The sequence below is a fragment of the Myxocyprinus asiaticus genome, chromosome 38, assembly GCF_019703515.2.
Source record: "Myxocyprinus asiaticus isolate MX2 ecotype Aquarium Trade chromosome 38, UBuf_Myxa_2, whole genome shotgun sequence".
NCBI lineage: Eukaryota > Metazoa > Chordata > Actinopteri > Cypriniformes > Catostomidae > Myxocyprinus > Myxocyprinus asiaticus.
This window is the reverse complement of record NC_059381.1, coordinates 4,020,431-4,036,495: the sequence shown is the minus strand read 5'-3', so window position 1 is coordinate 4,036,495 and position 16,065 is coordinate 4,020,431. Positions and strand designations below refer to the sequence as shown.

General features: G+C 41.0%; 1 protein-coding gene across 4 annotated transcripts in view; it reads left to right on the top strand.

Annotated features, from left to right (window-relative positions):
- The window catches only part of LOC127429291 (CDK5 regulatory subunit-associated protein 2-like), a 60,789-nt gene that overhangs the window by 18,132 nt on the left and 26,592 nt on the right, over nucleotides 1–16,065 (top strand). For all 4 annotated transcript variants that reach the window (XM_051678242.1, XM_051678244.1, XM_051678243.1 and 1 more), the window contains exons 10-25: nucleotides 2,961–3,095; nucleotides 7,623–7,742; nucleotides 7,849–7,941; nucleotides 8,107–8,325; nucleotides 8,609–8,779; nucleotides 8,856–8,966; nucleotides 12,072–12,209; nucleotides 12,297–12,476; nucleotides 12,719–12,913; nucleotides 12,991–13,182; nucleotides 13,598–13,730; nucleotides 14,116–14,255; nucleotides 14,345–14,461; nucleotides 15,279–15,425; nucleotides 15,616–15,728; nucleotides 15,849–15,988. In XM_051678242.1, coding sequence (XP_051534202.1) covers nucleotides 2,961–3,095; nucleotides 7,623–7,742; nucleotides 7,849–7,941; nucleotides 8,107–8,325; nucleotides 8,609–8,779; nucleotides 8,856–8,966; nucleotides 12,072–12,209; nucleotides 12,297–12,476; nucleotides 12,719–12,913; nucleotides 12,991–13,182; nucleotides 13,598–13,730; nucleotides 14,116–14,255; nucleotides 14,345–14,461; nucleotides 15,279–15,425; nucleotides 15,616–15,728; nucleotides 15,849–15,988 — 2,344 coding nt within the window. The remainder of the gene's footprint in view (nucleotides 1–2,960; nucleotides 3,096–7,622; nucleotides 7,743–7,848; nucleotides 7,942–8,106; nucleotides 8,326–8,608; nucleotides 8,780–8,855; nucleotides 8,967–12,071; nucleotides 12,210–12,296; nucleotides 12,477–12,718; nucleotides 12,914–12,990; nucleotides 13,183–13,597; nucleotides 13,731–14,115; nucleotides 14,256–14,344; nucleotides 14,462–15,278; nucleotides 15,426–15,615; nucleotides 15,729–15,848; nucleotides 15,989–16,065) is intronic.

The following is a 16,065-nucleotide window of genomic DNA, read 5'->3' as shown; positions in this document are numbered from 1 at the left end:
TCTGCATCCTGTGCTTTGAGGGAGAGTTTGTCCCTGAGGGCAGGTTTGCATATGTTTCGGTTTGATTTTATATGCATGTGAGGGTATGGTCTTTTTAGAGTCTGTGTATGACGTATTCCAGGAAAGATTGACAGCTGAATGCAAGGTAGCTTTGCATTTTCATTAAAAAGATTATTAAAATCTATGCATTTTATCACATTGTTTTTGGGCTCTTTTTAATCAGGAGCATCTGCTGTTTTTATATTCTGTTTATGTTTCATAAAAATGCGATAAAAGCCACATCTGTTTACAACTTATAGACTCTGTGCTTTCACGGCTTTTACTCGATATATATTTGATCTTTGAGTGAAAAAATATACTTGTATTCAACTCAAGATCTTTCCGATCTGTATGATTTCACTGTATGTTTCACAGTATAATGTACAGTAAATAGTTCATTAGTAATGAAAACAGAATACTTCTAATTTGTCAGCAAATTAAAAAGCACTTGTAAAGAGTTGGTCATGTTGCCTATATGCATTGTAAAGTCCAGCTTCTAAGCTTTAAAACAACATGCGTTGTGTGTGGTTGTTAATTAATTTGCTACATTTGTTTTCCAGTGCCAAAGAGTGTGAAAGTATGCCAGGAAATTTATTAATTGTTATTTAAGCTATTTAAGAGCACGCATACTGTACATGCCTTAGATTTTCTCTCGTTTAAATGTTGAACTCGTTTCTATGTTGCTTTTGTTTTTCTCAATACACTAGCATTTTGGCTGTGTAATTGCAGATAGATGCAGACACCAACAGCAGAACTATAAATGCAAACCACCATTTTGGCCACCATGCAAAAGTATTAATTGAATTTAAATTAAATGTACAGTAGGTATTCAACCAGAATAGGCATTCTACTGCCGTAATCACCACGCAAATTAGTCATTATCAGCTCTAAACCGCTAAGGGTTGCTGTAAATATAGAATTTCAATAGGCCAGTGCTGAATGCCTTAAGGCACTTTCTCTCAACATCAAGACCATTCAGTTGGAGGTGTTATAGGCCCTTTAAACTTGTTTTGCCAGCCACCATTATAGAGAAGTTGAAGAAAATAAACAAATTCAAGAAATCCACCACAACATTGGTTTGGGGTTTGTTTAAATCAGTAATCCTTAGGATGAGCAGTATTAAAAGTAGTGTGTGCCTTAGCAAACACCCCTGACTAAAGTCTGTTTCATTCTCGTGAGACAAATTTAAATTCCCACCACATTCCATCATGACCTCAGAATCGCCAGGGGTCAACCTGAGCATCAGTGGCCCAAATACAGCTCTGCTATCAGACACTCGCTGAACTGAGTGGATTAAAATGTGTGTGTGTGTGTGTGTGTGTTAGTAGATGTTGTCCACAGTGCCCAAAGGATTTCCCATGTGTGTTAGTGGATTAGAGGGTTTATATCTGAGTGTGTGGGCAGACACAGTTTATTGCAGAGCAAGACAGACGGAGCGATACAGAGGAAGATGAATAGAAAAATAGCATACGTTATGAAGGTTCTGAAACATGCCTGTAGCTCTTTCAGAAGCAACATCTATACTTTGCCATGTATTTGAAGCACGTCTGTTTGCCCATGGCATCTGGGTTTTAGAACGTGTTCCGTGAACATGCGAGAGCCATGCCGTGTGTGTGGTGTTTGCGTGCAGGGCAGTCAGTGTCGCTGGTTGTTCAGCGAGTGCGGGCGTCTGAGATTGGCATCGGTCCTCTCACATGTGTTGGAGGCAGAGTTGCAACGGGATGGCCGCAGCGAGTTTATATGCGGGAAATGTGTGTTTTTGCTTGAGCGTGTCGTACAATGCGATGTCACCATTGGACAGCTGCAGGAAACACATGCTGTTCAGCTACAACGGCTGCAGAACGAGATCGACAGATTGAAAATCCACATCACAAACAAATACAGACAAAATAACCAGCCAAAACCAGATGGAAATGCATCGCGGAGAACTCTCAAACAGGAAATCAATATTGGAGCAAACTGGCAAACTCCAAAACAGTTGCAAAGCATCCAACGACCAAAACAGTCTTCATTTCAACCAAAGCAGCGCCAAGCTTCAATTGATGAAGTGCAGAAAATCCCAGCAAGAAGTCAGAGGGTCGTTGCTGGTGATAAGGGTGGCGATGGACGACAGGAGAAGTTTAAAGGTCGTTTGAGAAGATGTGTTAGTCTGGAACCTCTAAGTAAAGTAAGAACTGATCGCTCTAACCATTTGAAATTGAATTTGTCTCCGCAACAGAGCAAAGATGCTGGCTTGGGAACCGTTGGTGCATTCGGAAGTCCATCACAATATTTTTGTCGAGAATACTTGGACATTGTACACAAGAAGTGTGCTCTAATATCCCGATCAACTTCCCTCCAGTCAGTGGTCCTGGTGCAGTCTGACCACGCCCACATCAGACAGTTACATACACTGAAAGGCTCCACACCTAATACAGTAGAAACAACCTCACTGGTGTTTGATATACTTCAACTTTTAAGGAGTGTGCAAGGAGTGCGGCCAGTCCCGCGATGCAACGGTAGCAAGATTCCAATACTGACGCATCCACATTTTACACATGGAAATGCCTGCAGGGGTGTGTCTTGGAAATCGAAATTGGAGAAATGTCTGAGAGAAATGGAGGAGGATTTTAATGATGAGTACATGCCTCTCAAACAGGAGGTACACATGCCCATACACTTTCCGTGAGGTTTCGATAATGGCTGTGTTTAAAACCTAGTGAACTGTCTCCCTTGACAACATTATTGGGCATCATTGGAAGGCTTGTAACAGAATGAGAGTTCATAACAGTTCGTATGATGCTCAAAAATGGCATCTAGATAACTACAGGCAATGCATGTATTTGAATGATTTTATAGATTCTATATTCTGTAATTTATTAGTGGGTAAATACAGTTTGTGTGTGCTTTTATAAAGGTGTTTATGCTTATGTGTGTTACAGGTGGGTGTAGAAAGGCAGAATGAATTGAGCAGATTGGAGCAGAAGACCAGACAGCTGACTGAAGAACTCAACATGGCCAAGAGCAGCAACCAGATGCTCAAACGCACGCTGGAAGAGACCGAGAGAGAGAAGAAGGTAAACACAGTCCAAACAAACATGGGCTTAGGATCATCAGCTACCTCAGGATACTGTATACTGCATCACAATACATTTGTCCTGATACAATGCATCATAATATCATGATTGGATCATGATTGTTACTGCTCAAAACTAATTCTGAAATTATTTTACTGTTTAACTTTAATAAGGGCAAATTTAATGTTTATTGATGACCCTTTATGTCAACATAAAAATAACCCTATTTACCTTCTTAATGGGGTCATGAAGTGCTTTTTTTTTTAAATAGTTTTATTGTATTCCCTCAGGTCCACTGATAATGTAAGTAGTGTTTTTGCACCAAAACAGTCATCATTTAGTAAAATTTGATCATTTTCCACCCTGTCTCTAGCCCGCTGTCTGAAACACTCGTTTTTGGCCTAAGCACCTCCTTAAATCTTCAACGTAAACACCCACTGTTATGATTGGCTAACATTGTGCAGCCCTTCAAATACAGCCATATTTGAAACCGATCAAGGTCCACAATATTATAAAACAAAATTTCAGGGTTTACACACAACACAGATCCAACACATTGCATCTGAATATATTAAACTGTTCATCTCAAGCACAACTGTTAACACTCTGCACCATGAACAGTCATGACATTTGAAATATTCATGAATGAAATGGTTTACTTACGTTTTTGATCGTGTCCAAGTGTTTTTAACTGCCCCATCCTTCAATAACAGTTCCTTCACAAAGCTTCAATCATATTATGCCTGGTTCACAAGCAATCCATGCTGATATGAGCTGAAAAAACATGCAATACACACTGATATGAGTAAAACAATCGCACATACATAGTCCAAAGCACGGTGAATGGACGCACACACTTACAGCATCACATCGCTGGAAGCGCATCAAAATGGTGAATAACATCTATCTAGTGCATGTTAACATACACCAACAATTAAAAATAGTGCAGATGAGTGAAAGATCACGTCCATGACGCTTTTGTGCTCAAAACAGCAAAACCCAGAGCAGCTGAATGAAAGAGAATGGCATCTCCTCTTCGGAGTTGTAACTTGACACTGCGCCTTTTAAAATCAGTTCCAGATACATGACCATGGTCAAAGACGTCTGTGTAGTGCATGTTTATATATAAAAATAATTCAAAATTGTCCATATGGGTCCACTTTGGTGTTCAGGAATATTTAAGCCACACTAGGCATGTTTGTCCTGCTCTCTCTCTCAGTTTACGAACTGAAGCACCAGTGGTCGTGGCCAAGGATGCGATGATGTAAAGTAGGTGTTGGGTTTTTTTTTTAGAGCTGTTGGAAAAAATAATTTCAGCGATGCATCGCGATTCATACTCAAACAATTGTGAATCGATTCTCAAAAGAATCAGAACCGATTCTGAGTTCAGTTTAAATCATGGTAGAGCAGTGGCACGCGCCAAAGACAGATGTAGAAACAAAGTCACAAGTTAAGTGCATGCACTAAAGTCAAGTCCAGCTGTATCAAACACATGAAAGTTTGTGCCCGAATGAAACTACGATCCTGAAATTCTTTCACAAACCCACGCATATAGCAACGAGAGAGTTTATTCGTGATAACAAGCCAACCAACTACATGAAAGACGAGCTCGCACCCATTATTGCACTGATTTGCACACAATGGGGGAAAACACAGAAGAAAATAATGACGAGGCAGCGTTTCGGGAGATGTTGGTGATGTCCCACCCCGATGCCTTTCTCTACTCTTGCGCGCTCTCCATTTCATTGGCTTTTGTCATTGCCGGTCACTTGCTTGTCAGGACAGTGCGCACACCTGATGATAAAGGTTTCAAATCCATAGTAGCTTTTGCGACAGGGTCGTGCGATCTTCTACTCGCAGAGCAAACAGATGGAACAGTGCATACGAGACGCTTGATACATTTCTGGAGCAACAACTGCGCTATTTAAACTGCTTTACTATCACCTGTGCAGGTGAGGAGAGGAGAAGCTGACAGCTGCACTCTCATAGAAGCAGATATACACTATATTGCCAAAAGTATTCACTCATCTGCCTTTAGACGCATATGAACTTAAGTGACATCCCGTTCTTAATCCATAGGGTTTAATATGACGTCGGCCCACCCTTTGCAGCTATAACAGCTTCAACTCTTCTGGGAAGGCTTTCCACAAGGTTTAGGAGTGTGTTTATGGGAATTTTTGACCATTCTTCCAGAAGCGCATTTGTGAGGTCAGACACTGATGTTGGACGAGAAGGCCTGGCTCGCAGTTTTCGCTCTAATTCATCCCAAAGGTGCTCTATCGGGTTGAGGTCAGGACTCTGTGCAGGCCAGTCAAGTTCTTCCACACCAAACTCGCTCATCCATGTCTTTATGGACCTTGCTTTGTGCACTGGTGCGCAGTCATGTTGGAACAGGAAGGAGCCATCCCCAAACTGTTCCCACAAAGTTGGGAGCATGGAATTGTCCAAAATCTCTTGGTATGCTGAAGCATTCAGAGTTCCTTTCACTGGAACTAAGGGGCCAAGCCCAGCTCCTGAAAAACAACCCCACACCATAATCCCCCCTCCACCAAACTTCACAGTTGGCACAATGCAGTCAGACAAGTACCGTTCTCCTGGCAACCGCCAAACCCAGACTCGTCCATCAGATTGCCAGATGGAGAAGCGTGATTCATCACTCCAGAGAACGCGTCTCCACTGCCCTAGAGTCCAGTGGCGGCGTGCTTTACACCACTGCATCCGATGCTTTGCATTGCACTTGGTGATGTATGGCTTGGATGCAGCTGCTCGGCCATGGAAACCCATTCCATGAAGCTCTCTACGCACTGTTCTTGAGCTAATCTGAAGGCCACATGAACTTTGGAGGTCTGTAGCGATTGACTCTGCAGAAAGTTGGCGACCTCTGTGCACTATGCGCCTCAGCATCCGCTGACCCCGCTCTGTCATTTTACGTGGCCTACCACTTCGTGGCTGAGTTGCTGTCATTCCCAGTCGCTTCCACTTTGTTATAATACCACTGACAGTTGACTGTGGAATATTTAGTAGCGAGGGAATTTCACGACTGGACTTGTTGCACAGGTGGCATCCTATCACAGTACCACACTGGAATTCACTGAGCTCCTGAGAGCGGCCCATTCTTTCACAAATGTTTGTAGAAGCAGTCTGCATGCCTAGGTGCTTCATTTTATACACCTGTGGCCATGGAAGTGATTGGAACACCTGAATTCAATTATTTGGATGGGTGAGCGAATACTTTTGGCAATATAGTGTATCTCTCATCCTGGACCAGCAACTTCCATTTGTGGTTAAAAATGAAAATGACTAGCATGGCATAGATTAAGTTTAAATAATAATTAAATACTAATAAATGATTTACAATGCTTAAACAAAAATAAAAATAATAATAAAGTCAGTTGAAGTAATTGTATTCAGTGTGTTTTGATGGAGAACCAAACATTTTTTTTCTTGTGCTGAAAAACTGAGATACTCTTTCAAACTATAGAACCATTTATTTAATCTTGTGGATGTTCCATGTTTTGTTCACAGCTCATACTGAATGTAAAAAGCCAGTTTATGTAATGTGACTCGTTCTGATTTTTTAAAACAGCTGTTAAATAAAAAGCTGAAAGGGAAAAAATAGAGAGTAAAAAATAAATTTTTAAGAAACTGAAAAAAGAAAGACATTGAAGGACAAGATGCATCGAGAATCGTTTTATAATCGAATCATTACCCTTTGAATTGTAATCGAATCGTAAGGCCAGTGAAAATTCACACCTCTAGTGTTTCTGAGCTGTAGAGGCGGTTATGAATTAATGGGCCACCAAATGTCATAGGGAAGTCGTGGAAGTAGAGAACAAGGCTTTTGCAGCTTGGTTTCAATAAATGCTTTTATTGCATTGGGGATTAAGTTTTGAGTTCTGAAATTGACAATGTTTTTATAGTAAAATGACTGATATGTCAAAATATGGAAAATTTGATTCCTCGTGACATGACCCCTTTAATGCATGTTGTTGGTGATAATGTGCACAGATCTTCAGTGCATGTTATTCCAAAAATGTCTCCATAATCCTTCATCAAAATGTAATGACTTGCACAGCCTCTGAAATGATTTTCCTTTTCAGCTGACGTCATGATTTCATTTAATTTCTTTTCAAATCCTTCCCTCCAACTGCCTGATTCCGTTCTGATATGGAACGCGTACTTTTCACAATCCAAGCAATTCCCGATGGAAAAAAATCAAGTCCCACCCTACATTTTTTCAATTAGAAATAGTTTAGATAATGGTTCAGATGGGTTGAAAATGCTGTTTCATGCTGACTTTAAGGAAAAGTCATGAGCCAGTAACTTCAATACACCTTAAATACTAGAAGAAAATCTCCTTTATTAATCAGAAGTGTCAACAGGGAGAGAGAAAGCTCTCAGAAAATACATATTCAAAACGCTCATGCACAAAGTGTTGGTTTGCTCTATTCATTTGAATTTTTTATAGACAGCCTGTTTCTTCATTATTTGAAATTAAGCACTGTAATTCCTCTCTCTGTGTTTCAGGCTCTTTCTGATGAGCTGCAGGAGAGAGAGATCGAGCTGGCAGCAGAGAAGAAGAACTCTGTGAAACGAGATAAAACCATCCAGGGCCTCAGTCTGGTCCTCAAAGAGAAGGAGAAAGAGGTGTGATTAAAACTTATGTGATTAACCAGATAAACCAAACTTCAGAGCAGAGAATTAAGATAAAGTATTTTTGATGTCTCTTGTTAATTCTATCTTTCTCTTTCAGATTGAGGATTTGTCTCATGATCTTGAGGACAGGAATCAGGCTCTGGCCAAAGCTCGAGAGGCCCTTCATAAAGCCAAATTACAAAAATATCAGGCATGTAACATTACGTGTGAACATTTTCTGTATATCTTCATTGGCTGGTTAAGTAATGACTTAGTGTCAACACGATGACAATTGAATTACTTCTATAACTGAGAGTAGAAATCAAATTTGGGATGTGAGTGTGAATAAAGACTAACAGTCTTCTGTGTGTTTCAGGGAGCTGAAGATCAGCAGTCTCTTCTCCTCGAGCAGCAGGCTGAATTATCGCGGCTCCAGACAGAGGCTCACTCATCGCTGCTGGAAGCCCAGCGGCTGCAGCGTGTTCTGGGCAGCAGAGATTCAGAGCTCTCCCTCCTTCAGCAGGCCAAACTACAGCTGGAACAGGAACTGGAACAACTACAACAGCAGAACAAGAAAGGAGACAAGACTATTAATGTGAGTTTTTGAGAGTAAAACGGCAACATTTGTCTCAACATAAATAACTATGTTTTTGAATTATAATCTGTATAATTTAAAAATGTAGTAATCAAAAATAGTTTAACTAAATATTTATTTCACTACAAAAATAGAACATGGAACATCATTGAGTGATGATTCAAATTAATCTGTAAATCAGATCAAATGAACCACTCGAACAAACTAATTCTTCAAAATGATTCAGACTTTGCAGCGCTTTTCACTCATCTTTTTTTTTTTCCTCTCCTTTGTTGCCCTACAGGATCTGCAGAACCAGTTAAAGAAGCTGAACGGTGTTCTGACTGACAAAGAGAACACTCTAGAATGGCAGCGTCTGGAACAGCAGGAACAGAACCGAGCTTCTGAGCAAAAACTTCAGAACACCATAGACCGTCTCACAGCGAACCTCAATCATAAAGACCAGCAGCTACAGGTAAACACACAAATACACAAAGCTCAAACACAACGCTGCTCTGTCATCACTTACTCACTCCAGAGTGTTTTTTCAGGACTATATGAATTTGGTGAGAGATCTGGAGAAGAATAAAACTCAGGATGGAGGTGATGTCATGGTGGCTAAACTGAGAGTACGGCTGAAGGAGAAAGAAAAAGCTCTTGAGGTCTCTTTTCTTGCTCTTTTGAAATAACAGTTTGATGTGCTATGTAGACATAGTCTAACATTCACAACACAAAGCTCCTCAGTTCACCAAGACCATTTATTAAAACTAAGCTGCTAAAACTTCTTGTTCAGAAATCATCATGGTTGTGATGCCCACCCACATTTACATAACGCCATTTATTTGTTCAGCAACTTTGGCTGCCAAAATATCGGTAGATTTTACATGTGAAGAGGTTAGCCAATCATAAAAGAGATTATTTCTAAATAGAAATCTTACTTCAGTACAGTAGCAAAAACATGTCAGTTCTAAGGGAAAGAGAGAGGTTGGGCAATATTTAGTTCATATAAAAACTAAATTATGACTTTTTTTGTGCAAGAACCCTTCAACAAGGTTAAAAAAAAGTAGAGTATGACCCTTTTAACTCTTTTAACACTTGGAGTATGTGGCATGAAATTACTTTTTATTTATGAAATTGGCTTTTGGAATAATTAACCTTTTATGAAATAAAGATTACGAAATTCTTATCTAAACTCAGCAAAAAAATAAATGTCCTCTCACTTTCAGCTGCTTTTATTTTCAGCAAACTTAACAAGATTCAACAACTAAGACATAAACTGAACAAGTTTCACAGACATGTGACTAACAGAAATGGAATAATGTGTCCCTGAACAAGGGGGGGGTCAAAATCAAAAGTAACAGTCAGTATCTGGTGTGGCCACCAGCTGCATTAAGTACTGCAGTGCATCTCCTCCTCATGGACTGCACCAGATTTGCCAGTTCTTGCTGTGAGATGTTACCCCACTCTTCCACCAAGGCACTTGCAAGTTCCCGGACATTTCTGGGGGGAATGGTCGTAGCCCTCACCCACCGATCCAACAGGTCCCAGACGTGCTCAATGCAATTGAGATCCGGGCTCTTTGCTGGCCATGGCAGAACACTGACATTCCTGTCTTGCAGGAAATCACGCACAGAACGAACAGTATGGCTGGTGTCATTGTCATGCTGGAGGGTCATGTCAGGATGAGCCTGCAGGAAGGGTACCACATGAGGGAGGAGGATGTAGTCCCTGTAATGCACAGTGTTGAGTGCAATGACAACAAGCGCAGTCCGATGATGCTGTGACACACTGCCCCAGACCATGACAGACCCTCCACCTCCAAATCGATCCCGCTCCAGAGTACAGGCCTCGGTGTAACGCTCATTCCTTTGACGATAAACGCGTGTCCGACCATCACCCCTGGTGAGACAAAACCGTGACTTGTCAGTGAAGAGCACTTTTTGCCAGTCCTGTCTGGTCCAGCAAAAGTGGGTTTGTGCCCAACGTTGTTGCCGGTGATGTCTGGTAAAGACCTGCCTTACAACAGGCCTACAAGCCCTCAGTCCAGCCTCTCTCAGCCTATTGCGGACAGTCTGAGCACTGATGGAGGGATTGTGCGTTCCTGGTGTAACTTGGCCAGTTGTTGTTGCCATCCTGTACCTGTCCCGCAGGTGTGATATTCGGATGTACCGATCCTGTGCAGGTGTTACATGTGGTCTGCCACTGTGAGGACGATCAGCTGTCCTTCCTGTCTCCCTGTAGCGCTGTCTTAGGCGTCTCACAGTACGGACATTGCAATTTATTGCCCTGGCCACATCTGCAGTCATCATGCTTCCATGCAGCATGCCTAAGGCACGTTCACGCTGATGAGTAGGGACACTGGGCATCTTTCTTTTGGTGTTTTTCAGAGTCAGTAGAAAGGTTTCTTTAGTGTCCTAAGTTTTTATAACTGTGACCTTAATTGCCTACCATCTGTAAGCTGTTAGTGTCTTAACGACCGTTCCACAGATGCATGTTCATTAATTGTTTATGGTTCATTGAACAAGCATGGAAAACATTGTTTAAACCCTTTACAATAAAGATTTGTAAAGTTATTTGGATTTTTATAAAATTATCTCTAAAATACAGTGTCCTGAAAAAGGGACGTTTGTTTTTTTGCTGAGTTTATAAACTATAAAATCAAGAAGTAGAGGGTAGTACTCGGCTAAACAAAGCGACACAATTCCTAGCAGAGTTAATTTGGTCAATTTGACATTGGCAGTAGTTCTAGAAAGCAGATAAATGTTTGTCTTTCAGTATATAGCGAAAGTCAGTCCAAATATCATAAACATTTCGGGGGGAATTCACTAAGAATGAATTGTGGCGGGGGCCTGGGTAGATCAGCAAGTAAAGACGCTGACTATCACACCTGGAGTCGCACGTTCGAATCCAGGGCGTGACTCCAGTCACGGCCCGGTTGCTAGGGTGGGTAGAGTCACGTTGGGTTAACCTCCTCGTGGTCACTATAATGTGGTTCTCGCTCTTTGTGGGGCACGTGGTGAGTTGTGTGTGGATGCCGCGGAGAATGGGTCTCTGCAGTAATGCGCTCAACAAGCAACGTGATAAGATGCGCGGATTGACGGTCTCAGGCGCGGAGGCAACTGAGATTCGTCCCCTGCCACCCGGATTGAGGCGAGTCACTACGCCACCACGAGGACTTAGAGCGCATTGGGAATTGGGCATACCAAATTGGGTCCCCCCCCTCCCCTAAAAAGAATGAATTGTGGCCATGGCCAGTAAAAGCGCCAGTTATTTGAACATGCTGGTTTAGCGCCCGATTCTGAATGCAATCTCCAAATGCAATTCTGATCTTGCAGGCAGATTTTGAGCCCTCTATAGCGGAGGATGCAACAGACCACCATCTGACACATTTTGCCAGGACTGAACAGCATTACTTTACTATGATCTAGACCCCTGAATAATCTGTTTAAAGTGCACTTGACTACATTGCGCATCTGGATATATGCCATGTTATACGATTTTCTCCATCATTTTGATGAATTCCTTCTAATGTGAATTTGCGGCTGGCAATTTTTGTGAATGAAACGCAATATATAATAAGCCTAATTTACATGGAAAGGAGGCGTGTTTGCGTGAAAAAGGAACAACAATGACTTAATTTATATATATTCAAGACTCAGCGCAATTCCAGCGCTGATTACGCCTGCTAAACTACACAGGTTTTTTGCTTAAACTGTTCAGTGAATTCTCCATATATTTGAGGTGTTTTTTTATGTTTATTTGTGTAGAAAGCACTGGATGATAAGTTTGTTGCAGTGGAGGAGAAAGAAAATGAGATCCATTTGTTACAGCTGAGTGTGAGAGAGAAAGAAAGAGATTTGGAACACCTCAACAACCTGCTCTCACACAACGAAGAGACCATTAATGTAAGTGTGTGTATGTTGGAAAACTTTTAATTGCGTGAATGGGTATCTATGAGGTGTGATGGGTTTGCTTTGTGTCTGTGTGTATAGAGTTTTGATGCTCTCGTAAAGGAGAGAGATCTTGAGCTACAGCAGCTTTTGAACTCTTTGAAGAATCTTCAGAGGTGTAAAGACGAGACTGAAGATAATCTACAGAGAGCTCTGAGAGAGAAAGACTCTATTATACAACACTTACAACAGGCCCTGGACAACAAAACAAAAGACATGGAGGTAAACACACGCTCATGCATTGTTGGTCCAAAATCTAGCTTCACATAGCTGTATATTAAACATTAGATATGTTCAAATTGGCTTGCTTTTGTTGCTTTGAGCAGGATTTCTATTTTTAATCAGGACAGAAAAATTACTTGACACCAATGTTGTCACATTGGAACTAGTTAGGAGATGGAGTGTTAGCTATTTTACAATAAAATATTTTTATTTTTCTCTTTCCATTTCTCATGGCTCTACAGGAGATGGCCAATTCAGTTCTAAACCAATCAGAATCTCAGGGTCGGGACCTGGCAGAGCAGATGAGTCAGAGGTTAAAGGTTACAGAGGTCATGCTGTCAGAGGCGGTAAAGGACCAAGAAAGGCTTGTGACTGAGAATCAGACCGCTGTTGAAACCCTGCTGGCGACCATCAGCAGCAAAGACCAGCTACTGAGGGTACGACACACACACTTACAAAACACATGATATATTCACATGCAGTATAAGCATAATGTGTGTATTTGTGTGTGTAGGAGAGTGCGGAGCGTCACGCACAGGCTTTGAATGATCGTGGCGCTGAACTGCAGGATCTGCGCAGACAGCTTACAGACACGCAGATGCAGCTCAGAAATGCACAGAAACTGAGCACCACAGCAACACAAGAGGGTCACCTAGAGACTGCTGAACTCCGTGCCATGTTGGCGGAGAAGGAAGCTCTCATTATTGTGAGATATTAGCCAATTTCACATAAAACGCAATAAAGTTTTCCGGTAGAGGTACCACATCTGTTTTCCACACAAGCAGCAGATTTGAGTTTTTTATACAAATTTCCTGTGTTCACATGGTGTTTAAACACTCTTAAAGCATGATTTATTTGGAGCGGAATGCACAATGTCAGCAATTATGTTTGTTTGCGGCACTTTCGTGACGAATGATAAGATGGTAGATTTTTTTAACCCTGCATCACATGGAGGCATGCAAGTAAACAGTGTGCCATAATTGTGTCCGCTCCTTTAGAACTCTGTATAAAACCAACTCTTTGATGGCAGACTTCTTACATCAGAGTATTCTGCCATTGTACATGCTTAAATCATTAACATTATGAATTTGTTCACAAGTAGCACGCTCTTTGTTTTACAGAAACTGTTAGAACGTGGGCAGGAGAAAGATCGCATCCTGTTGGAAATGAGAACAGGTGAAGCTCCGGCCCCTCAGGTGCTGGAGTTAAGACAGACCATTCAGGTGCTACAGGATAAACTTGAGGAGAGGGAAGGTGAGTGTGTTGCTATAGCAAGAATGCAACAACGAATCAAGTTTTGTTTTTTATTGCACCGAAATTGAAAATTAGCTTTTTATTTTTATGTGGTGGACAATAAAATATGATGATCTGTATAATGTATCTGTTTTGTTTATTATTATTTTTTCCCAAAGCACCAATGTAGAGGTGAAATCAGGCATCAGTACATTTTATTTGACAGTAGAAAAGATGTTTAGTATGTTTGAAACCTGCCATAGAAAAAAGTAAACTGGTTGGAGAAAAACTCTGATATTAACTGCTTCTAATATCTAACCAGACCCATGCTGATGGTGGTCACCAAAATATTGCACATGCAAAATTTGAAATACTGTATTACCGGCTTCATCTCTTGTGTTTATAGCTCAGCTGAGCAGAAGAAACAGTGAGGAAACTCTGGATACAACTACAGTCAATAAGAAATCTGCTGTAGTTTTGAAGAAAGAGCTCACACAGAAAACAGAAGCTCTGAATGCAGCACTGAAGAGAGAGAACCAACTCAAGGTCTGTTTGTAATACCTTAAGAATTTCTGGATTTATTCAGTGTTTCCAAAATTTCAGAGTAACTGTGTGTATGTTTGTGTGTGAGACAGATATCACTAGCAGAGCTTCGGTCCATGGTCTCAGAACTGGAGACACGATTAGAGGGACAGACAGCCAATATTGACTCCCTTACATCTACGCTCAACACTCAAGAGGAAATTATCACTGTACGTTTACATCAAACTCACATTTTGAATTCATGGTCAGACTGTTTTTTTTTTGTTTTGTTTTTTGCTCAGTCCTATTAGAGCTCCGGGGCTTGTACATGAAAAACATCATCATGAGCATCGCAGGCTTTGTTTTTGTAGCAGATGACAGCAAGCAGAGCACTAATTCACTTTGTAGCACGAGGCACATACAGACTACGTATTTATTTAATTATATAGCAGCCTTTTACGGTTTAGTATCACATTGGGTCATGTAGTGACCTGGAAGTGAGTTTTCCGGAAGTGAGTAGCTACTGTCAAAAGCACACAAAAACGTAAAGGGCTTCGAAATAAAAGCTTCTGCCAAAATAAGAGCTCATTTTAAATGGATAAAAGACAGAAAGATATCACTACTGTATAGTTATGTAATGTTCACTATAATACTACTATTACTACTACTACTAATAATAATAAATAAGTAGTAATTTATTACATTTAAGCAATATCTCACATCTGTGATGCTCTGTTACGCAGCACTTATTTGACAAAAATAAGACTATATTATGTTGAAAATTTCTTGTTTTATTTTCATTTGATTCAAGTTTTAATTAATTATTTAAACACCTTTTTGATGATAAAATTGGAATAAAATATTGATATGGAATTCTGGAAAAATATAACAAAACACAGCTGCTGGTATCAGCGAGCACTGAAAAGGGAGTATCGGTACTCGTACATGTTCTCAAAAAAATGCTATCGGGATATCCCTAGTTTTTTTATTTGAGTATTATCAATGGTGACTGAGTGTAATTCTGCTGAGCATTTCTCACCTCTGCAGGAGCTGCACCAGCGTTTGCCTCAGCGAGGAGACAGCCTACCTCCTCTGACCTATGACCGAGCTTCGCGACCTGGTGAGGCCGAATCCAGTCTCTCTTCCCTCCCTCAGAGAGAAAGAACCATCATCGGAGGAGACCGCCAACCGGAGGTACACACACAATTAATTTAAACAGGCATGCATCAAGATATACTCCACAAGGTCAAGCAGACATGAACATTAGCATCTTTAAACCAAGACAGCACATCAAAGTTTTCCTCTTGTTTTTGAGTGTCTGAGATTCTTTATTGCACCTACTATATTGCAGTGACCTCTGACCATGTAATTTTTATTTTGGTAGAATTTGGCATCTCTGTCAGATCTTCGGACTGAGCAGGCGGAGTTAAACTGCGCTCTGAAAGCTGAGCAGCATCTCTACTCCAACCTCATCAGAGCCGTCAAAGAGCAGGACAGGTGTGTGTGTATGTGCTATGTGTTATTACTGAGCGATAAGGTACCAAAAATATGATGGCAATGTTTCAAAAGGCCTGTTTAATTTGAATGACTTTTAATGTTTTCTCAATGTTGTTTCAGTGTTGAGAGGCTGCAGGCTTTACAGTTGGAGCTCACAGTGGTGTCACTCCTCAGACAGCAGCTGGAGAGCGGCATTCAGATGAACGCAGAGCTGAGAGATCAACTACAGAGGGAGATCCAGAGAGCCAATCAGAGAGAAGGTGCAGTAGAGACAGTGAACACTGACAGACAATCAGATCTCACGCTTTGAAGGTAGACAAACAGAAGCTGTGTCTCA